Source organism: Alternaria triticimaculans (assembly GCF_023758025.1).
Source record: "Alternaria triticimaculans strain BMP 0046 chromosome Unknown scaffold_14, whole genome shotgun sequence".
NCBI classification, from domain to species: domain Eukaryota; kingdom Fungi; phylum Ascomycota; class Dothideomycetes; order Pleosporales; family Pleosporaceae; genus Alternaria; species Alternaria triticimaculans.
The window spans coordinates 673,329-695,916 of record NW_026055971.1 but is presented as its reverse complement, the minus strand read 5'-3'; the positions used below and the strand labels follow the sequence as shown (position 1 = coordinate 695,916).

Sequence of the window (22,588 nt, the reverse complement as noted above, 5' to 3'; positions counted from 1 at the left end):
TCTGGGTGGTGTGCGTTGCTCCATCTACCTGCTTCTCGCAAACACACCGCCCACGACAACTTCATCCCCCTGGGCTGTGCAGCTTCTTATCAGTACATCTTTTCTGCCCACTAGCATACGGCGGCGAGTGCGCAGCACTATGCAACCACGACTCCGGAAACTTGAACACACGGCGCAACCTCCAATAACCACTATGCAGGAGGCCCTGAGATCCATCACGGTCGCTCTTTGTGGACCTTCAAGCAAGTTCGAGTCCAACCATCGTCCGGTTCACCACACAGCACTCACCGGCTCCAGGTTGTATACGAAAACTGAACAACGCGCATCAACAGCTGCAGGCCATCGGGGTCTGATCATGTTCACCAAAACGGCAGCCGGAATCGATTGAGATGCTGCGTGCATGTTGAGACTATGCTTTGTCAACAAGTCTAGTCCTACAGGGACCGGAGCAGACACAAGTGTGGTAGATATTTTCATTCTCGTTCGGAGAAACATATACTAACACATTTCTTTACAAGCATTTTCCCATCTTGCCGATGCAATAGCTGTCATTAGCGCGGCCTTGCTTTCGACGCTTTGGGATGCTACTGCTGACCTCGCTCGACAGTAGCAGACACTGGGAACCTGTGCACGGGGATTGTCGGTCACTCCACATCAGAAAGAACGGGGATATATTCAAACAACTATTACACGACGAACAAGTTTCTCAAGTCGCTCGGATACCTCCAGGATGGCTCACGAACAATCACGCTCATATCACAGAGACCAATGTGTACGTCCAGACGCCGGTCTTTCTTTGATCACTGATCAGATTGTTTTCATCCGTATCTACATTATGAGGAAAAAGATATACTAAAGGAATCATCCAGGTTACTCGCGCCACCAACTCTTCTGCCCCCTAACATCTATCGTGGCAAGTCCAAAGGGTGCAATGTCCGTCTAGTTGTTCTGCTTGTTCTTGCCGCCGGCACCTCCAGCCTTTCCTCCCTTGCCCTTGTGGTGAGGCTCAGGCATAGCCTCACGGTTGTTGAGCTTGGCCTTGCCGCCAGCACCGCCAGCACCTCCGGCCTTGCCTCCCTTGCCCTTGTGGTGCGGCTCAGGCTCGCGTCCGAAGAGCTTGGCCAAACCGCCAGCACCAGCACCACCAGCACCACCAGCGCCACCAGCAGCCTTACCTCCCTTGCCCTTGTGATGGGGCTCGGGGACAGCCTCGCGGTTGTTGAGCTTGGCCTTTCCACCAGCACCACCAGCGGCCTTGCCTCCCTTGCCCTTGTGGTGTGGCTCAGGCTCACGTCCGAAGAGCTTGGCCAAACCGCCAGCACCGGCTCCGCCAGCACCTCCAGCCTTGCCTCCCTTACCCTTGTGATGGGGCTCGGGCACGGCTTCGCGGTTGTTGACCTTTCGGCCACCAGCTCCGCCGGCAGCCTTGCCGCCCTTGCCCTTGTGGTGGGGAGAGCGAGTGTGGAGGTCGGCCCAGTGAGCGTCGTCCTCCTCCTGGGTGAGCTCTTCGGCCTGGCGGTTGTTGAGCTTGCCTCGGCCACCGGCACCTGCACCTCCAGCAGCTTTTCCGCCCTTGCCCTTGTGGTGAGGGGAGCGAGTGTGGAGGTCGGCCCAGTGAGCGTCCTCCTCTTCTTGGGTCAACTCTTCAGCATCACGGCCGAAAAGCTTGGCCAAGCCGCCAGCGCCACCGGCTCCGGCTCCAGCACCTCCAGCTTTTCCGCCCTTGCCCTTGTGATGAGGAGAGCGAGTGTGGAGGTCGGCCCAATGAGCATCGTCCTCTTCCTGGGTCAACTCTTCAGCATCACGGCCGAAGAGCTTGGCTAAGCCACCAGCGCCGGCGCCACCGGCACCAGCACCGGCACCGCCAGCCTTTCCACCCTTGCCCTTGTGGTGACGGGCTTCGACTCCACGGTCTGCAAGGGCAGCAACGAGGTTGGATGTGTGGACAGGTCCGCTTCCCTGGAGAACTGTAAGTATATGACATGCCAAGGATCATCGCATAACTTACTGGCATGCGTGCCTTGACAGCATTGTCAACGGCTTGCTTGTTGTTTGGCACAACGTAGGCAGAGGTTGAGGCACCCAGGGCCAAAAGAGTAAGTGCGGTAAATCTCATATTGAATAAAGTTTAACTGAGTCTGGAATCGGTTGAAAGAATGGATCTGCCAGCAGAGAAGAATGGATGAAACAGAACTGAGCAGGATGTGAGAAGGAATGAGCACGTTCAACGTTGATGCCTTTTACTTCTGGAGCTTCGAGATGCTTTATAAGTCAACTCGACTCCTGGTAGGCACGGCGGTTGCATGCTTGCTCACTCTCGCCTTCAACTCCTGAGACATGTTGCATTGCCTACGGCACAGAAGCGGAGGTGGCACCCCACCTGCCGCCTGCAGGAAGCCACTGTGCTCGCTTCGATGCGATGGCGATGGAAGGCGTTTGCATGGGAAGCCAAACACAGAAAGTCTTGACGGCCTGGCGTCTCCACCAACGACACCGCCAGCCGTCGACAAGGCCTGTCGGTGTCTCGAGAACACGGTCATGTCCAACCCAGCCGCCAGGCTACGAGGTCCTGCCTCAGGCTCCGCGACAACACCCACCGGGTACCTTTCGCGCATCGCCAATGCGATCTGGAGCTTGCTTTGATAGAGACTGTTGGTCCTCGGGAACTGACCACTCATTTGGTCGAGACTAGTCCAGAAAGGGTTTAACCTCGGAAACCATTGGCGCGCAGCCGCGGTCCTGTTGTTCCAGCCCTGGCAACTTTTGACGTTATTTCCGTTGTTCTGTCATCATGCAGTTGGGACGTTTGTTCCATGTGCGTGTCATGTCAGTGTAAGAATCTCGTTTTGGCTGGCGCGCCAAGCTGAAACGATGGTGCCGAATTATGAACATCCAGTCTTGGCTAAGTGTCCACTTCGAAACCCATGCAACAGGTGAACCAACGAAAAAGCGGCGACGATCCCGTCTTCTGCGTCTCAGAAGGCTTGGTAAAAGCTTGATGCCTTGGAGCAAGGCTAATGTTGCCTGGGCAGATGGAACAAGACGCCTTGGAGAAAGCGGCCTGCACGGCATTGCGGCACCCTTTGAGATGTTCCGTGTTTCGGTGACCTACCCATGGCGATACCGAGAACGTATCGGGGGTCGATGTTAGCAGGTCTACCATAGTCTTTCGCGCCAACGTCTCCCACTTACTCGCTCGCTGGTCTTCCATCTCCATTCACCTTCGTCTTGTTCAAGCGTTGAGCGCAGCATTCTATTCTCTATCGCAGGTCGACTAATACTTCTTCTTTCAATATCACTTTATTGTGCCTTCACTCCATTCATTGTATTCTTCGCGCTATCGAAAAACATCATGGAAAAATACACCGACTCCAGCTCATCGCAAGGCGATGCCGAGAATACCGCTTTTATCACAACACCCTACCAAAGCGATGATAGGCAACGGCGGAGAAGCTACATCTATCTCACACTCTTCAACCTGTTCCTTTTCACAGTGTCAATGCTGTCGTTGCTATGCTCGGTTATGTCGCAAAAAGACTACTCGGGCCACTCAGCGGCTAAGCTAATGGATCAGTTCGACATCTTCTGTAAGTACTTAGATCTTAATCGTGCCCCTGATGAATACTGGCTGATATGACCTAGCGCCTGCAAAACACGTCGTCGAGTATAGCCACACAAAGTTTGAACTACCCAACCCTTTGAACTCTTCGAAGTATGTCGGTATTACCGATGATGTAGAGAACGCATGGATGGACGTCGCATATCGTAAGTCACCATCCCTACTCCTCTACACCCGCGCCCTCACCACTCAAACCCCATCACTAACACAGCACAGTGCCCGACCAAATGGTCTCCATGGAAGACTTCCCCAAGCTACAAAAGCCCGCCGACGCCCTGCAAGTCACCGACCCCAAAACAGGCGAAACAGGCTATCGAGTCGGACTAGAAGTTTTCCACCAACTGCACTGCCTCAACCTCCTCCGCATGTCAACCTACCCCGACTACTACCCCAAGCTCTGGTGGAGCGACACCAACGACAAGCCTGAAAAGGTCAGGGCGCATCTAGACCACTGCATCGAGATCCTCCGCATGAACCTCATGTGTCTTTCTGACGTCAACGTCTTTACTTTCCACCCGCAGGAGGGTAAGGAGGGATACTGGCCTGACTACGAGAGTCACCATGTGTGCAGGAACTTTGACAAAATCAAGGATTGGGCCAACGACAATGCGATGCCGGACCTTGATGTGTAGGCTTGGCTTTCTTGCCGGTTGGAGACGGCGCGTGTAAATAGAATAATAGCATCGACAACACATCAACGAGTGGAGCAGCATGATCATGTAACAATTCAAATGCTCGTGATGAGTGATCGAACACCCTTGTTGCCATTGTTGCATGCTGCATGTTGTTCACTCAAGCTCTTCTTCCCCATATGAAACAGGCTGTTTCAGTTTCGCATCACAGTCCGGGTATTTCGCACCGCTTGCGCACCTTTGTTATGCAGCATCATGCTTTGTTCTTCCAACTGCTTGGGCAGAGGGCACATGAATCGCTGTCAAATCGCTTTGGTCGGTGGCTGCAACGATGACGTCCTTCCTGAGATGGGCAAGGTTATGAGCGCGAATCAGTATGTGGGTGCAAGGAAACCTGCGACGTCGGCTCGCTTTTGCACTCATGTCATCGTAGACCATTTGGCTGAACTTCAGGATGCTATGAAATACAGGCTTTTATGAGTCTAGAATGGTATGCAATGACGCCAACAAATCAGGCAGATTAGAAACTCTCTAGCGAAATAGTTCACTATGAAGCGCGAGTATGAATGCAAATAATGGACATCTAGCAATGTCAAGAGTTGGGTATATGTCAGTGACAACCAGAATGCCGCCGAAGCAGTCCACCGTCTTCTAAACGCCGGAAACCATGTCGTCCTCCCTGATGACGTGTGTTACAGGTCTAGATCCGGCATTTGTAGATCGTCGCCTGGCTCCATAAGGTTCATGAGATAGCGCGAGCCTGAGAACCAGTCCTGCATGGGATTGGAATTTCCCTGAGACGCTCCAAAACCGAAGCCGGACGAACCAACGGCATCCATGTTATTCATCGCCTCGCCTTGCTCAAACGCGGTCGTCGTGGCTGCAGTGGAAGCGTTGGGATATGTCGTGGGCCATGCGGTATCAGGCATCAATCCAAGCGCACTAAGGTACGGATCGAATTGGGACATTGCGTTGAGGTCCAGCTGCGTGCCATCAACGGTTGTATAATACCCTGACTGGTTATTTTGCATAACTCCCCGGGATCTTGACGCAGCATCCTGTTTCTTAGCCGTGACGTAGAGCCTGGCAACTCGTAGGAAAAGATGGCACATCTTGTAGAGCTTGTCTGCACCTTCGGAAATTGTGCGGCAAGATTCCAGGCTGCCGACAAATTCGGAAAGGGAGTTTAGATCTGGTTCAACGTCGGACGTATCGGCCTTTTGGATGGAGTGGCAGAATATCACAATGAAACTGCAGGTATGAGTTAGCTGCGACCGTGCGCTGGAAAGCATCAAGTGACTTACGGTGTGAACGGTGCCTGAAGAACCGACCAATGTACATATCCCGACCAGAGGTCCTCCTGACCCTTTTTGTTGAACTGTGCACTAGCCCTCATATGTGCGACAAGGGCCGCTCTCGAGGATTCGAGGCACTCCTGATTAAAGCTCATATTTCCTGGACTGACCGCGCGCTGTATGAGTGCACAGGTAGAATAGTGCATGACGACATCGGAGTGAAAGAAGATGTCTTGGACTCTCTCGAAAGAGCCTTCAACCAAGAAAGTCAGTGCAGTTCAAATCTCGCCGACGGTGAAACTTACCCTGAACGTATTCGTTGACTTCTGATCCTTGTTTACCCTGAGATTTGTGCACATATCGCTTGTATTGAGACGGGAGTGGTGTCTCATTTGGACTGTTGCCTATTTTGTTCGATCTCGGCGTACCGAGATGATACGTTTGGCCTTGTTGCGAAAAGTCGACGATCGACGCATCCCCACGCTCGTACCAGGCTTGGTTAAGACTGTTGACAAGTTCAATCGCGATTCGCGTGCGCTCTTCCGTAGATCTTGTAAAGGCGGCAGGGCAAAATAGCTTCTCGTATGTCAGGCCCTGGACTCGCGCAACCTTAATCCAGTACGACAAGAAGGCGCTTGATTCGGCGTGCTTGTCGTTAGGGTCGCTGGATACTACAAACGGTAACGATATGTCCCAGTCCTGGAGGATACTTGAGCGACCCAAACGTAGCGAAAGCGTCTTGTCAAGCATGTAGATCATCCAGAAGATATGGATCTTCGTCTGTCTGTCTTCGGGATTGTCGTCTATCATAGTGTTGATTCGATGCTAAATGCAGGACGTTAGCGGTCGTCTCACACGCATTTTGCACATGATTGCTTACATAGCCCAAGCTCTGACACAAGCCCGCAGCGCTGGATATCATGATCCAGCAAAGAGATGGCTTGCACATCTCGACCGCCTGCGCAGCGCCAAGGACCAAAGCCATAATATTCTCGTAGCTTGCCGGTAAGAATATAGCTAGCTGCGACAGTGCTACCTCTGTTTGCCTGCGACTTATGATGGCGTACGATTGATAGTTGGTGGTGTCCATATTGACTAGTGGCAAGGTCCGGAATTCGTTGAACACGTTCTCCAACACGCCGAACGTGAGCACACGGCGAGCGGCGCTACAAGTTTCTGGGTTATGATACACATCATAGAAGATCTCTTTGAGATTGGCCATTCTCAAGAACGGAAACACCACTGCGAAGGCCATAGTTGGATATTCTGGTCATGTCAGATCGGCTTGAATGGTACAAAGTCTGTAGACATACCACTAGCTTTCTCCAAAGCATAGCACGCAATTTCCCAAGGCGGTCGTTCCAGCTTCGATGGGTCAATGTCGACAAGTGACTGGTTGATCAAGGGGTTGGAAGTTGCAGGGTTTTGGCCGTGCTGAGAGACCATCTCCGAAAGAGCAGTAAGTGCCAACTTGACTTCTTCATTCTGTCCAATAGAGGGTGTACTCCCGATCGCTCGTGCCAGCATCTCGCGAGCATAGTCTGACTGGCTATTGATAGAACTCTCGCCCTCGAATGGCGCGGGTGTGGGGGCTTCGACGAGGACACTTCCAGGACTCCTTGAAGGGCCAACTCGGCTCGACCGCGATTGGCTGCTGGATTCGTGCGAGTCTTTCTGGAGGTCCAGACTGCTGAGTTTTGTTGCGAGACTTGCAAGAACATTCTCAATACCAGCTAAGCGGTCTTCAATTCTATCAATCTTCTTCTCGCTAAATCGAGTCAGCTCGAACAAGATTACTCAACGCCAGATCAGCACGATTCGATTGTTTGGCCGCGGGGCAAAGAACGGTCGACGGGTAAGGCTGACGCCACAAGCAGCGAGGTCCACTTTGGAAGCGGTTCAGACGTACTATTCTTCAGATATGTGAACCCTTTGTCGCTGCGCTTTCTGTTGAGGGGGAGCTGTTTTGCAAGCTGCCCGAATCAGCGGCAACTTCAGGTTCAAGCCAAGCAGATCATACTCAATTTGCTTGCCTTGCAGTTAGAACATGGCACGCCTCTGTCGCAACGTATCTTGCGTGTTCGGCAGGCATCGCACTAGATGTGGGTCGTCAACCTGGGCGCTGCTCTGGGTGGCTGGCTCATGCGACTTACCGCACGCTTGGACATGGGTCCATCAAGCGACGCATCCATATCGTCGTCTTCCATTTTGCCGGTTACGCAGTTCGAGCCGCGGTATTCTGCGCGTGGTGTGCAAGAGTGGCGGATATTGTGGACTTTATCGGAGCGCGGGCTTCTCGGAACCCGGGGCTGTGGGAACTATCAACGATGTCATCACTAATAGCAGAAATCTCGCGCCGACAGGCAGCAGTCCAATATCTCACCAACTAAACCTTCCAGAGTGTCGAAGATACAGGGTTTTGAAGTCTAGATGCAGCATTCGGCCTCACCAGGCATCACTACGAAGAACGCGCGATCTCGTGACTGTGCCAAGGCCCGGGACTTGCCGATTGGCTCGCATTGCTCGTATCCCGCGCCATTTGGGAAATCTTCAGCCGCTTGCGACGCGCCCTCTGATCGCCCTTTTCACCGCGGATCCGGACTTTGCAAAGTCCGGCAAACATGAGCTATGTGCGCAACTTCGACGAGATGGCTTCAGATATCAATGTGGCGCACTGCAGTCCAATCGTCCAAGGACTGCAATACTCACCCCAAACATGTCGACGAGTAAAGAAATGGTCGACACGCCCGAGCAGCGCGCCAGCGATGACGTCAAGACAAGCAAGGCGCCGACAGTCAAAAGCGATGTCACGTCTGAAGAGCCAAAGGGTGGCATGGGTGGCTACGTCGTAAGTGTATTGAACAAATTAGAAGGAACACGATGCTCACGACATACCAGCGCATCTTCAAGTATGCAGATCGTACAAGCTGGATCGTCAACACCATCGCATTCGTTGCAGCCATCGCCGCTGGAACACTGCTTCCGTTAATGTAAGAGACATGCACACATCACGATCTTTTGTCCCCTCCATCAATGTTCGAAACGTGGTTATTGCGCATTGCTAGGTATTGTTTCGTTCATGTGAAATGGTAAACATCAATGGAAAGTTGTCCGGGCCTCGCACTACGTGTCAAGGACGGTCAAAGATTCTCGCAAGACCTATCGTCGATCAATCAATAATCACACACTAACGAATCCTCCATCACACAGGGATCTGGTCTTTGGCAAGTTCATCTCGACGTTCACTGGGTTCGCGACTGGCTCGATCACGCCAGCGCAATATCGCGCTGAAGTGAACAAATACACTTTGTACTTCATCTACCTCTTTGTTGCGAAGTTTGGTCTCGTCTACATTCACTCGGTAGGTGACGAACAAGCTACATCCCTGAAAGCATGCTCACGTTCGCAGGCATTTGTTTCCATCGCAGCCATCCGCACCACCAAGGCCTTACGATTGGACTTCATTAAGAGCATTCTCCGGCAGAATATTGCATACTTCGACTCAGATGAAGCCGCTTCGGTCACGACACAGGCTACGACGAATGGAAACAACGTCAACAACGGCATATCCGAGAAGCTTACGTTGACCGTCCAGGGTGTATCGACCTTCGTCTCAGCATTCATCATTGCCTTCATCGTCCAATGGAAGCTTACCCTGATCACAATAAGCATCGTCCCAACAATCATGATAGTTGTCGGTGTCTCCATCGGCATTGATACCAAGAACGAGAACCAATTGCTACCGATATACTCCAAAGCCGGACAACTTGCGGAAGAGATTTTCTCGACTGTACGCACGGTTCATGCGTTCTGGCTTCATCCATTGCTGTCCAGCAAGTATGACAAGCTTCTTGGCGATGCCCAGGAGGTTGGTATGAAGAAGTCCCCGAACTATGCCGTCATGTTCTCAGTCGAGTTCTTCTGCATCTATGCGGGCTATGGTCTGGCCTTCTGGCAAGGCATCCGCATGTGGGCCAGGGGCGAAGTCCAAGAGAGTGGTATGTGAAGCATCGACTTGGGTGGGGATAATTCTCCGACCTGCCCGACCTTTAACACTATGTACTAATCAATGGATAGGAGACGTGTTTACTGTCATTCTTGCTGTCATCGTCGCCGCGACAGCCATGACGACAATAGCACCTCAGATCATCTCTCTGACGAAGGCCTCTTCTTCTGCCGACGAGTTGTTCAAGACCATCGATCGGAAGTCCGAGATTGATCCCTTGAATGATGATGGCAAGGTGCCTAGCCTGTGCGAAGGTGTTGTCGAGATTCGAGACGTCAGCTTTGCCTATCCCGCTCGGCCCGACATCACAGTCTTGAAGAGCTTGACGCTATCTGCGCCTGCTGGAAAGACCACAGCCCTCGTAGGAGCATCAGGTAGCGGCAAATCGACAATCATCGGCTTGATAGAGCGATGGTATGATCAGGCTAGCGGCGCCATATACCTCGATGGTACAGACATACGAGAGCTCAACCTCACCTGGCTACGAACGAATATTCGTTTAGTACAGCAGGAACCAGTGCTGTTCTCCGGTACTGTCTACGAAAACGTCGCATTCGGCTTGTTCGGCACCGACAAGGCCAACTTGCCCGAGAGCGAGCAGCGAGCGCTCGTAGAGAAGGCCTGCAAGAACGCTTATGCCGAAGAGTTCATCGAGCGGCTGCCAAAGGTGAGTCATGTTGCTCCTCAGATACTCGTCATATGGATTGTTAACGTTGAATAGGGTTATGAGACGCAGTTGGGTGAGCGTGCCATGAACCTCTCGGGCGGTCAGAAGCAACGACTAGCCATCGCGCGCAGTATCGTCTCGGAGCCGACTGTCCTTCTCTTGGATGAAGCCACCAGCGCTTTGGACCCAAAGGCAGAGAAGATCGTACAGCAAGCACTTGAGCGTGTCTCTCAAGGTCGCACAACCATCGTCATCGCTCATAAGCTTTCCACCATTCGCAATGCCGACAACATCGCAGTCATGGCTGCTGGAATTGTCGTTGAACAAGGTTCACACGACGAGCTTCTCGCTGCTGGCGGTGCATACGCTCGTCTCGTCAGAGCTCAAGACCTCGGCCAAGCAGAGGGTGAAGACCAGGAAGACCAGGACTTTGCCGCAGAGAAGATTGATCTGGTACGGACGCAGACTCAAGCATCCGCTATTGGCCAAGAAGCGAAAGCTTCCGACAAAGACGGCATCAATTACAATCTGGTGAAGTGTGCCTGGATAGTCCTCAGGGAACAGGGTGCCCTTTGGAAGTGTTTTCTGATCTTGGGAATTGCAACACTCGCTGGAGGTAAGTTGTCGACTCATTTCTTGTTCGACTGTTACTGACCTACTACAGGAGCGACCTATCCGGCTCAAGCTATCCTATTCTCTCGCGTCGTCGAAGCTTTTCAACTGTCCTCCAAGAGGGCAGTAGAACAGGGCGACTTTTACTCCTTGATGTTCTTCATTGTCGCAATCGGCAATCTTGTTGTCTATGGTGCTGTTGGCTGGGCCAGCAACGTTGTCGCCCAGGTTGTCGCCAGGGTATACAGACGCGAGATCTTTGACCTCATCCTCAAGCAAGACATGGCATTCTTCGACGATCAAGACAATGCGAGCGGCGCGCTCGCCTCGAAACTTGGAGCCTACCCTGACGCTCTACGGGATCTCATGGGCTTCAACCTGATGCTCATCTTCATCAACATCGTGAACATCGTTTCTTCCTCGATTCTTGCCATCGTGGTTGGCTGGAAGCTCGGTCTTGTAGTTGTCTTTGGAGGTCAGTATCATTTCTCAGTTCTTTCTAGTAATCGACACTGACTTGGCGCAGCTATGCCTCCAATCGTGTTTTCTGGGTACCTCAGGATTCGACTTGAATTCAAGCTAGAAGATCTCACGGGCAAACGCTTCGCCAGCAGCGCTGCTCTCGCATCCGAAGCAGTCTCCGCCATTCGCACAGTCTCCAGTCTCGCGCTCGAAAGACACATCCTCGCCCGGTACGAAGATCGACTACAAGGTGTCGCAAGAGACGGTATCAAAGCTTTGGTGTGGACCATGTTCTGGTACGCACTGACGCAGTCCATCTCATTCTTGGCAATGGCCCTGGGCTTCTGGTACGGCGGCCGGCTGATTAGCACGGGAGAATACACGACTACCCAATTCTTCACGGTCTTCATCGGTGTCATTTTCTCTGGAGAAGCAGCTGCAGCCTTCTTCTCTTACACTACGAGTCTCACAAAGTCAGCCACTGCGGCCAACTACGTTTTTCGGTTGCGGGCAATGAAGCCTGCAGTGCAGGAAGACGCATCAAAGCCGCCATTTGACGACGAGAAGGACAAGAGTCCAGCGCACATTGAGGTGCAGGACCTTGCTTTTGCGTACAAGTCTCGGCCCCACGCCAAGGTCCTGGAAGGCATCGATATTGATGTGCGGCCCGGTCGGTTCATTGCTCTCGTCGGCGCTTCAGGCTGCGGGAAGTCAACAATGGTTTCGCTCTTGGAGAGGTTCTATGATCCCGTTACGGGGCGTATCAGCTGTGATGGCGCTCCGTTGATGGACCTCTGTCCACGCAAGTACCGTCGAGGTGTGTCTTTGGTCCAGCAAGAGCCAGTCTTGTATCAAGGCTCGGTCCGGGACAACATCGCCATGGGTGTTGAAGTCGACGTGACTGACGCTCAGGTCGAAGCCGCAGCCAAGCAGTCGAACATATCCGACTTCGTTGCATCTCTGCCAAACGGCTTCGCGACGATGTGCGGTAGTAGAGGCACGCAACTATCGGGTGGGCAGCGCCAGCGTATCGCCATCGCCAGAGCACTCATACGCGAGCCACGCCTACTGCTTCTTGATGAAGCTACTTCCGCATTAGATACTGAATCCGAGAGGGTAGTTCAGGCGGCGCTCGAGGAAGCGCAGAGTGGACGTACAACTGTCGCGGTGGCGCATCGTCTCAGTACTATCAAAGATGCGGACATGATCATGGTGTTCGCGAGGGGAAAGATTGTGGAAAGTGGCACACATCAAGAACTGCTTGACAAGAAGGGTGTGTACTACGAGATGTGCTTGGGCCAAAGTATGGATCGGGCGGTTCCGACATGACGTTCGAAGCACGGCTCATCATTTCCTCTTCATCTGCACTATGATCGTAAATAGAACCTTTGATAGACCTTGCGATACGTAATATACCCATCTTCAATATTCGACTTGAGGCTGCTGATGTCAATCTGGAAAACGTGCATCGTACGGTCGCCCGAGCATGAAATCTAGTTTGCCGACAGTTCGCGCCATCAAGCTATGACGTACTCCGTGAGTGACTTCAGGTCCCACCTGGTGCCACAAGGCAAGTGAGCACGCGACAGTAGATGATGCGCGAAATGGCCTGAGGAGACGAACGCGTTGATGCAGAAGTTCAGCGGAGAAGCGGTGGCCCGCGGCCGGATCATGCTAATGCCTCGCTTATCGACCAGGGTCTTGCGCCACTCTCGGGGGCATCGTTCCTTCTTCCTCACCTCCCGAGGCCAGCCGTTGTACGTGCCTCACCACCCCCGAGGATTGCGATACCGACCGCTGAAGTACCTGACGCGACTTTTCTTTGATGTTCTTCGTTGGCGGCTTTAGGTTTATCCCACCGTTGGATGAACGTCCGATGTACGCGTCTTTAGACAGCTCTGACGCGCGCTGGGCCCACGAAGCGCGTCATGGCTTTACTCTCGAGAACCACCGCCTTAACCCGCAAATTGCACGAAAAGACCGGCGTGTGGCTCTAACGACCCATATGCCGCCGCCGCGTGTGTGGAGGTGCTGAAGCACAACGCGATCCATCATCGTCAGGTCAAACCGCCAAGACGTCTCACGTATTCCCCGGGACCAATCGCAACCCGCGCAACCAAAGCTTCCTGGCCAGAGCATGTCTTAGCATCGCTCGTGTCAACAGTTTCATACTCCTTTCCTGACGATCGCACACTGTATACTGTGGCAGTAGGTGAGCCTTAGTTTCAAGGACAACATCGTTGGCCCAATAACAGAACAGCCGTTTCAATGGCATACTCCGCACCGCGCTGGGGATCAAGGTAGCTCCGAGCTGACCCACTGATTCGCGCTTTGGAGACGTTATGCGACTGAGGGTAATGACCCTGACGGCAAGCCCCCAAGCCGTCATCCCACATTGATAGCATTGGCGTCTCCATCTCCATTGCTTCACTTTCCTTTCCACTTCTTGACTGATGCGGATCATCGTTCCTTAGGAAGTCAGGTACTATTTTCATTTCTCCGTCGACCGGATACATTCATTCTCGGTTCTTAGTCCTGGGGACATTGTTTACTTTACTATAGTTTGTTGATATTACTTGCGCGAGCGCAGTTCAGCGTACATTTACTTAATACCTTTCATCATATCTACCATGGCTCGCTATCAACTTCGACGACCATCGCCGGTCAAGATCTTCCCAAGACGCGTTCGTCGCGACGATCCTATCGCGAGTACGATGCCTGTCGCTGCGGGCGAGGAGGAGGAAGGCCCAGAGAGTCCAGACTCACCATTCAGCAGCCCATCTACAGTCGGCGGTGACATATCGGAGAGCGAGGACTCGGAATCCGAAGACGAGGAGGAGCCACCTTCGCCAGTACAGAGCGGTGCTACAGCGACATCCACGGGAAGGCCCGTCCAAACCCTCGGACCCGATCCAACTGCCGCTCCGTCAATGCCAACATCATCAGGAGAGAGTGATGCTACGACTACGTCTGTACCTTCATTCACCTTCGGCGGCCCTTCTGGTGGTAACAACGCAGCACAACCTCAGATCACTGGCGAAACCACCTTGTCTACCGCCGTTCGCCCTACCATAACGTCAACAATCGTCAAGGAAGTCATGCCAACAGGGAACCCGGAGCGATCTTTGATGCCTCCGATATCTCTTACTTCGCCGCCCCAAAACACAGCCGAGCCAGAACTTGACGGAAATGCCGGTCCCCAGAGGCTGCCACAACGAGAACAAGAGCCTATCATGACTAAAGAGGCCATGACTGCAGCAATTGTCCTTGGCGTACTTGGTCAGTCATCGTCATTGTCGCTGTTACAGATCGTTGCTAATTGTTGAATAGGTGCATTAGCGCTGTTAGTTGCCGGATTCGTCTTCATCAAGCGCCGGAAGCGGAGGCACAGTTACATTGACAAGGGTCCGCCGTTTGAGACGTTCAATCCATACGCGAACGATCACGTCCCACCCCCGGAGACTGCACATGTAGGCGACGCGTCTTCGATCTTCGCGCGCCTCAATGGCGGAAATGCTGGCGGAGCAACCGCTCATCTCACCCGCTCTACCGATCGCAGCAACACTCTTTTCGGTCCAGGTCCATACTCCCGCCCCGAAACCGTATCCACAGAACGCTCTACCCGTGTACCACCAACGCCAAATCCTTTCGCAGATCCACCTCTCAACAAAGCGTACGATGTGTTGAACAACAGGCCCAGAAGCACAACGCTCACGGATCGCGGAAGTTGGCAGCAAAATCCTTTCAAGAACCCCGAGAGCGAGCGATTCGATCCGTTCGGAGAGTTGAAGGAGAAGGCTAGGAGGGAGAGGTTACGGTATGTGGAAGACGCGAGACGAGAAGCTGAATTGAGGAAGCAGATGGAGCAGAAAGAAGCTATGGGACTTAGACCGGATGGTATACCGTGGAGCGGTGAGGCTGGGTATAGGTGATCGCTGAGATGAGTGGATTTGCACTTGATCGACTTTGAGATTTAACTTTAGCGAAGGCGAATCGTTTTCGCGACAACAATGGCACCTGTCAGATACCTCCCGCGTATACCTGGACGCCTTTGTACCATAGTCTGTCTTCGATCTAATAGCGTCCGATCGGTAATAACATCAAACAACATATCTTACGTCCAAGTCGCCGATGCGAAAGGTGACTGTCAGATCCAAGATGAAGAACCCATGTATGTTTGTCATTAAAACTAACCTTGAGCAAAGGAGACATCGCGTAAGGGCTACAGGGACGAAATCATTCAAGCTAAAACAGCAGATAAACATGATCTACGCACCTCATACCTCATGCAAGAAAACACAACTCACAAGATGTGCAAAATACACTAGGATAAAATGAGTAGAACTAGTCAGGCTTGTGGTCATACAGGCTCCATGGTGTTCGGTTTCCTTCTAGGCTGGTGTGTATGAATCTCAAGCCATCAGTCCATCACCACTACCATCCACCTACTTCCCACCCACCACGTCAGCCGGACCATCAAACTTCGGATCCCTCGCATTCAGCTCATCATCATACTCAATTTCGATCTCCCGCTCAATCCCATCTTCATCGACCATCAACGCGCAATTTCTCTTGATCAAATTCCACTCCTTCTCATCAAACGTCGTAGGCTCCGACGCGATAATCGTATGTTTACCCATCGCACCAGCCTCACCAATCTCCCCTCCTGCATCCGCACTCCCGCCATCCTTACTATCCGGGTCACCAGGGAACTTCGTATTGAGCGTACGACCCGCAAACTCAGACCAATAGAGACTGGGCGGCTGCTGCGAGACGTGGTTGCGGAAGCGGATGGCGAGCATTTTCGTTCCGTCTGTGGTGCAGAAGTTGAGGGAGTTGGGGGTGTTGGCTTCGCCCAGTGTGCGTTTTTGGAGGGAGAGGATTTGCACGACGGTTTTCTGCATGGCTTCGAGCATCTTCTTGAGGGGGTAGGGTTTCTCCCAGGCTTCTTTGGTGCTGCTGTTGGTTAGGTTGGTCATGTAGAGGGCGGCGGCGTGTTCGGAGTCTGTGCTGCCGAGGACGTTGCAGTAGGCGTCGAAGGAGAGGAGGGAGGTCATCTCGCGCCGGATGGACGAGAAGTTTGAGATGACGCCGTTGTGCATGAAGACGTGGCGTCCGAAGACGAAGGGGTGGCTGTTTACTTGTGTTACCACGGATCCGCTTGTGGCGCGGATGTGGGCGAAGACGCATTGCGATTCTGTGTTGTGGCACAGGGATTTGAAGTTGAAGTCGTTGATGGGTGGGGATTGGGACTTGTAGAGTGCGGGGCGGGGGCCTGTGACGTGCTTAACGTAGGATGAGGTCGCTGTGGTGTACCCTGGGTGTATGTGAGCAGTTGTCAACTGACTGGTTGCATTATACGTTTCGCATTCGTAAGTCTCGAAGTTTCTGGAGGTCACCTATATGGCGGTGCACCTCAATCAAGGGAAAGACTGGACAGGTGCCCTGAAGTCTACATTGCCCTACAAGGCGAGGTTTGTATGCCAAATCAGGCAATGCAGTCTTCTTAGGCTGTTTCTTTACCAATGAAAAATTGTGCTTTCAGGACACAGATGTCCAGTTCTCCCCTTAAATAAGGTGGGTGTGACCGCTGTGAAAATCGGTGCCGTGTCGCTATACGACAGAGAACGTGTACGATGATCTAAGAAGGTATTGTAGTACGTACAAGCAATGCCAAGCCCGTCCATGTTCAGTAATGAGTTGCGCATACGCATCAACTCATCTGGGGAGTCATCCAGATCCTTTTCCTCGTTATGCGGCAGTAGTTTCGGGAGATAGTGCTCAGAGCATTGCTTGCTGATGCTGTTGTCTGGCGTGATGAGGACGTCCGAAAGAAGGCATGGCTCCGTTGGTGAAATGTATGCGAACCACCGACACATGATGTTTAGTGCTCTCTGGCGCGTTCAATGTTGGTTTTGTTCAATACTTGAAACTCGCAGGATTGATGTAGGCTTTATAGGTACGCAAGATTGGTGTGAATGTCCGCCCAGAGTGTTCGTTCTGAGATTGATGCAAGATGGGTCGCACAGCAGTCTTCGAGGCGCAAGATAGGTGACGTGGAGCTTGGTTGTAGGCGCGATTTGTATCAAGAACGCTCGGAGGCTTGTGAGGGCACGTATCACAGCTGTGCGACGCAGGTTGGAGAGGGATCTTGGAGTAAGGAGATGCTCGGTGATAACAAGTACTAGTTGAAGCTGCAGGTATGAGGAGAAAGCGCGCGTGATACCAGCTACGTGCAGAATTAGACTCGAGATGCTGTTTAGGCTGCAAGAGGGACCTCGTGGCTGAGCTCGTGAGGCTGAGGTTCGTAGAGCGCAGGCGCAGCCAACGTATCATGGAGGGGCAGGAGGGAGGCGGCAGGAGCGGGGCAGACCACTGCTAAGCCCCAGCTCAAGCTGCAAACAACTGTATCACGAAGCAGCTCTTGACTTATCAATCTGCCCATTTTCGCTTTGAGCACCCGAAAAGGAAGTCCAAAGATGAGCGACATTGGGTGTTGGTAATGCGACCGCGTTGCTTGCGAAAAAGGCAAGCCTCTACTGCGACGAAACGAGCCTGTGATGTTAGTGTGCTAGACTCAGAGAAATGATTGCTCTCACTGGAACTTCGACAAGATCGTGCAGGCGGTATTCTTAGGTATTGCCTAGTACTTCGCGTACCGAGAGGCATCCACAATGCCTGGTTGAAGAGCCCTCTGCTTATAGTAGACTCATCAAGACCCAGCACCAAGAGAAGCTCAAGGCCGTCAACAGAAAGAGAGAACATTTCCTGTACTCGATCTTACAGTTGGGTGCGCAGCCATGGCCGCTTACTTCGATAGACAATGTCCAAGGATTTTCGATTGATGACTGGGATCATGTAAAAGCCGCACATCCTTCGGTTCCTGCGTTCCATCCCAGGGACCGTCCAGAAGCATCGCGGAACTGCGGGAGTGAGAGTGGGTCTGGGTCGAAGATGGAGACCCTGTGTCTCCACCAGCCGCAAGCTGATAAGAAATGACTACGACGAAGGGGTTTTGTTCCGAAGCGTGACTCGCTCCAAATGGTGTAGGCGCAGAGAAGTGAAGAGCACGATGGTCAAGAAATATGTGTTATAATGCCGCGGAAAAGCTGTGATCGTCAGGATGGTGTTGTGGCACACCACCTAAAAGCGGCGGTAGGGATCTAGATGTGTGCATCGTAAGGCTTAGCGAAGAAGGAAAATGTACATGCAGCGGCACACAGCCTCGACGTATCGGCCACAGCGAGCCTGCGATCTGGAAGTGAATCGTCGATGGAGATATTTCGAGAACAGTAGGCAGATCGGGTCGATAAGTTGTATGCTCTATAGGCCAAGACGTACGCCGCTGGACATCTGCAGCGCAAGGTGATACTGCCGAGGTGATAGATGTCGTCTTCCAGGGTCGTCGGCTGTACCCGCATTAATAGAGAGACATACGAGAATACGTTGTCCTGCTCAGTCCATGCCTGTGAAGATGCATTGCGCGCTGTCGCTTCCTCGTTAGAGATTTGGCAGGAGAGGCAGGAGCGACGAACCGACGACGAGCCGGCGCCGGAGTCGGAGAGAAGATTACCAAACTGCTATCGTGACTTCCATTCTTCTCTTCACCTCTTACTCACTGAAAACACCACAAAATTATTATTTCGCATCTTAAACGACTCGGGCTTCAATACAGACACGACGCGATTGCCGCTCAGCCGACCATGGGGCAATGCCGAGAAGCCATTGCTTTTAGGCAGGCAGCGACCGCACGCTGATGCGAGAGGCTGAGCGCTATCACCTACGAGGCTTGAGCAGTGAGAGTGTTCCACAGAATATCTCCTGGGATTCGCTACTGCTGCGGATCTTCGAAGCTGTGCATAAGGCGACTTACCTGTAGGCAGATTCCACATTCCGACCCCAAGGCGCCGCGCTCTTTGCGACCACATTCAGACGGCCAGCGCGATATGCCGAAGCAAACCCCCAAGATGGCTATCAGTTTCATGTCGCACACAGCTTCCATGGCAGACTGAGAAGGACCGACGTATGCCGCGATGCCGCCTATTGTGCATTCAGAACTGTGTGCCGGCTGCAGCGTCCAGGGCACCCACGAGGGCCACCGGTACTTCTCACGCGCGATGCCGTCATCTGATTTGTACATGGCTCGGCTTCCCGCAATGCCAATCTCTCAACGTATCTAAGGCGGCGAACACGAATCAAGCACCGTGGCGTTCTTTCCTTGTTATCAGCCGAGAGCCGGTCCAGAGGCTTCGTTATGCGGCTCCCATACTTGGAGCTGGCGGCATCAGACGACCTGTTTCTCACAAAAGATGCGAGCTGTCAGCCGCAAAGCGCCACGCCAGAAGCAATCGCGCCCGACCCCAGAAACCCACGAGCTTGGTGTGACAAATGGCCCGCTACCTGTTGTTCGCATCGCCATGCTCGCATGCAGCCACTCGCCAGCACCGGAGGCCCGCCACGCTGGATTACGTTCCCTTAACTGTCTTTGAACGGCGAGGGACCTGGGCCCTGGTCGCCCACCCCAGTGCTTAACCCAGGCGCGCTTGCCCATGGGCGAACAAGGTGTTTCCGCTGCGTCGCTGAGCCAGGCTTGGCCAGGCCGGCGCAGTAGGGTGGTGCCGTCGACGCCGCTACTGAGGGAAGGCGCATCTCCATTCGCGTGCGACAAAACGAGCGGGGTCGCTACGCAGCAGTGCAGCCGGGGTGGGTTGAAAACTCTGTACCGTCGAATCCCATGCCCAGAATTGCGGTACATGGACTACGCCCCAGGGCGTTAGTCGTCGCCGGTCGCCTAGCGCCCCACCAAACCTCTTTGGACTCGTAGTGGCATCGCAGCGCTCACCACCGAGAGGATCCACAGACAGGGCACACTGGGTGTGCCGCGCCTGTCCTCCGTATAAGTACCGCGCCCTTCACCCCCAGGGTCCTGGTTCCGACCAAGGGCAATCTCACTTCCTCTACCAAGTTGTAGCCTTCCTTCCGTTCACTGGCTTCCAGTGCAACTCATTTTGTCGTAGCTTTTGCTGCTCCCCCACGCGACTGATAGTCGATCCCTCCCCCAAGCGTCGACTCCAGAGCGACAAACCCGATACCAAAGCGACTTTCCATACGCGACAATACCCCCTTGCGACAATTCCCTTTTTGCCTAAAGCGACAATCCCCCCATTGCAACCATGGCCGAAGACAAGAAGTATTCTGGAGAGTACGTCCGCGAGGCGTATCCTGGTGACGATATCCAACATGGCCAGATGACCGACAACTCCGACGACCTGCAGCGTCACCTTGGTAACCGCCAAATCCAGCTCATCGCTATTGGTGGTTCCATCGGTACTGCTCTGTTTGTGTCAATCGGTGGTGCTCTCAACAAGGGCGGTCCGCTCGGTCTACTCCTCGCATACACTGGATACTCTTGCATCATCGCTCTCGTGAACAACGCCATGGCCGAGATGGCCAGTTTCATGCCTGTCTCCGGAGGCTTCATCCGAATGGCTGGAAAATGGGTTGATGAGTCCCTAGGCTTCATGGCTGGCTGGAACTTCTTCTTCTACGAGGCTCTGCTGATCCCGTTCGAGATCACGGCCCTTAACATTGTGCTGCGATTCTGGAGAGATGACATTCCAGTCGCTGCTGTCTGTGCGGGCGTCATTGTCCTATACGCGTAAGACCTACCAGTTTGCCCTAAGGGTAGTATCCTATATAAGGGACAAGAACTAATCGCTTTTAGTGCTTGCAACATTTTGGCTGTAAAGGCTTACGGTGAAGCTGAATTCTGGCTCTCTGGAGGCAAGGTTCTGCTGATCCTGATCCTCTACTGCTTCACCTTCATCACCATGGTCGGAGGTAACCCCCAGAAGGATGCTTACGGTTTCCGACACTGGCGCGACCCAGGCCCAATGCCCGGCGGTAGCTCCCTGGATCGTTTCGAAGGCTTCCTCGGCTCCCTTTGGGCTGCCTCCTTCTGCATTGTTGGTCCTGAGTACATCTCCATGGTCTCCGGTGAAGCCAAGCGCCCACGTGCCTACATCAAGACTGCATTCAAGACAGTTTACTTCCGATTCGGTGCCTTCTTCATCCTCGGCGCTCTTTGCGTTGGTGTTGTTCTGGCCTACAACGACCCAGAGCTCGTCAGTGTCTTGGAGGCAGGAGAGAGCAGCGCTGCCGCGTCTCCCTACGTCATCGCCATGAAGAACCTCAACATTGGTGGCCTTCCCCATCTCGTCAACGCCCTCTTGATCACCAGTATCTTTTCTGCCGGAAACACGTACACGTACTGTGCGACTCGCAGTCTGTACTCGCTCGCTATCGAGGGCCGCGCTCCTAAGTTCCTGCGCAAGTGCACCAAGAACGGTGTTCCTATTTACTGCTTTGCGGTGGTCATGATCTTCCCGTTCCTGTCCTTCCTCCAGTTGTCTTCCGACTCCGCCAAGGTCCTGACCTGGCTCGTCAACATCATCACTGCTGGAGGTATCATCAACTACATCGTCATGTGCGGTACCTACCTCGCATTCTACAAGGCTTGCAAGGTCCAGGGTCTTGACCGTAAGACCCTCCCTTACTGCGGTTACTTCCAGCCCTACGGTACCTGGTTCGCACTATGCTTCGAAATTTGCGTTGTATTCGTGTACGGTTACAGCACCTTTGTGGGAGAATTCTCCATCGAGTCTTTCTTCACATACTACACCATGGTTGGTGTTGCTCCGATCCTGTTCGTGTTCTGGAAGGTCCTCAAGAGGACGAAGTGGCTGAAGCCGCATGAGGTTGACCTTGTCTGGGATGCTCCTCTCATCGACGCCTACGAGGCCTCCTTCATCACACCGCCTGTCGGCTTCTGGACCGAGATGCTTCAGCTCATCGGACTGAAGCGCAACGTCCCCGTGGACAAGCGTGCTGTTTGAAATGCTTTCAGCGAATCAGCGAAACCTGTATAGCAGAGATGTTCTGCCATGATCTAACGTCATTGGATAGATGTTCTATCGCCAGAAGCCTATGAGCACTGGCTGCGCTTTTACATAAATCAATACCCATTCATTCTGCGAATCTCGAGCAACAGCGACTTGCGAATGATGACCGACCTCCGCTATACCCATGCGACAAACAGCGAGGCGGAGAAAGATACCCAAGCGACAATATGCATTGAGCTTCGACTGTGATGTCTTCATTTTGGCATCCGCTGCAATAGCCTAAGCGACACTGCTAGGACGACTATCCAATGCGACACATCCGTACGAGGCCTCCCACGCGACACTACTATTATTGGCAACGCTGCGGTACGTCTGTTGTCACGCGCAGGCTTAC

The 22,588-nt window shown here is 53.1% G+C and overlaps 7 protein-coding genes across 7 annotated transcripts; 4 read left to right on the top strand and 3 right to left on the bottom strand.

The window, feature by feature from the left end:
* Positions 1–939: 939 nt before the first annotated feature.
* J4E78_008402 (uncharacterized protein) lies at positions 940–2,014 on the bottom strand (the record flags this gene model as incomplete). The annotated part of the gene is made up of 2 exons (XM_049369003.1): positions 940–1,959; positions 2,009–2,014. 2 exons carry the CDS (start codon positions 2,012–2,014, stop codon positions 940–942), a joined length of 1,026 nt encoding a protein of 341 aa, XP_049219447.1.
* Positions 2,015–3,352: 1,338 nt separating this feature from the next.
* J4E78_008401 (uncharacterized protein) lies at positions 3,353–4,251 on the top strand (the record flags this gene model as incomplete). Its single annotated transcript, XM_049369002.1, has 3 exons — positions 3,353–3,587; positions 3,643–3,765; positions 3,836–4,251. 3 exons carry the CDS (start codon positions 3,353–3,355, stop codon positions 4,249–4,251), a joined length of 774 nt encoding a protein of 257 aa, XP_049219446.1.
* A 692-nt stretch (positions 4,252–4,943) lies between these two features.
* On the bottom strand, positions 4,944–7,753 carry J4E78_008400 (uncharacterized protein; the record flags this gene model as incomplete). Its single annotated transcript, XM_049369001.1, has 6 exons — positions 4,944–5,468; positions 5,556–5,569; positions 5,852–6,326; positions 6,427–6,812; positions 6,860–7,314; positions 7,662–7,753. 6 exons carry the CDS (start codon positions 7,751–7,753, stop codon positions 4,944–4,946), a joined length of 1,947 nt encoding a protein of 648 aa, XP_049219445.1.
* Positions 7,754–8,262: 509 nt separating this feature from the next.
* J4E78_008399 (uncharacterized protein) lies at positions 8,263–12,622 on the top strand (the record flags this gene model as incomplete). Its single annotated transcript, XM_049369000.1, has 8 exons — positions 8,263–8,394; positions 8,445–8,536; positions 8,757–8,907; positions 8,956–9,544; positions 9,624–10,219; positions 10,274–10,835; positions 10,884–11,306; positions 11,358–12,622. The coding sequence occupies 8 exons, from the start codon at positions 8,263–8,265 to the stop codon at positions 12,620–12,622; spliced, it is 3,810 nt and encodes a 1,269-aa protein (XP_049219444.1).
* A 1,385-nt stretch (positions 12,623–14,007) lies between these two features.
* On the top strand, positions 14,008–15,225 carry J4E78_008398 (uncharacterized protein; the record flags this gene model as incomplete). The annotated part of the gene is given in 3 exon segments (XM_049368999.1): positions 14,008–14,013; positions 14,029–14,572; positions 14,624–15,225. 3 exon segments carry the CDS (start codon positions 14,008–14,010, stop codon positions 15,223–15,225), a joined length of 1,152 nt encoding a protein of 383 aa, XP_049219443.1.
* A 513-nt stretch (positions 15,226–15,738) lies between these two features.
* On the bottom strand, positions 15,739–17,172 carry J4E78_008397 (uncharacterized protein; the record flags this gene model as incomplete). Its single annotated transcript, XM_049368998.1, has 2 exons — positions 15,739–16,610; positions 16,959–17,172. The coding sequence occupies 2 exons, from the start codon at positions 17,170–17,172 to the stop codon at positions 15,739–15,741; spliced, it is 1,086 nt and encodes a 361-aa protein (XP_049219442.1).
* Positions 17,173–20,466: 3,294 nt separating this feature from the next.
* J4E78_008396 (uncharacterized protein) lies at positions 20,467–22,188 on the top strand (the record flags this gene model as incomplete). Its single annotated transcript, XM_049368997.1, has 2 exons — positions 20,467–20,951; positions 21,018–22,188. The coding sequence occupies 2 exons, from the start codon at positions 20,467–20,469 to the stop codon at positions 22,186–22,188; spliced, it is 1,656 nt and encodes a 551-aa protein (XP_049219441.1).
* Positions 22,189–22,588: the final 400 nt, after the last annotated feature.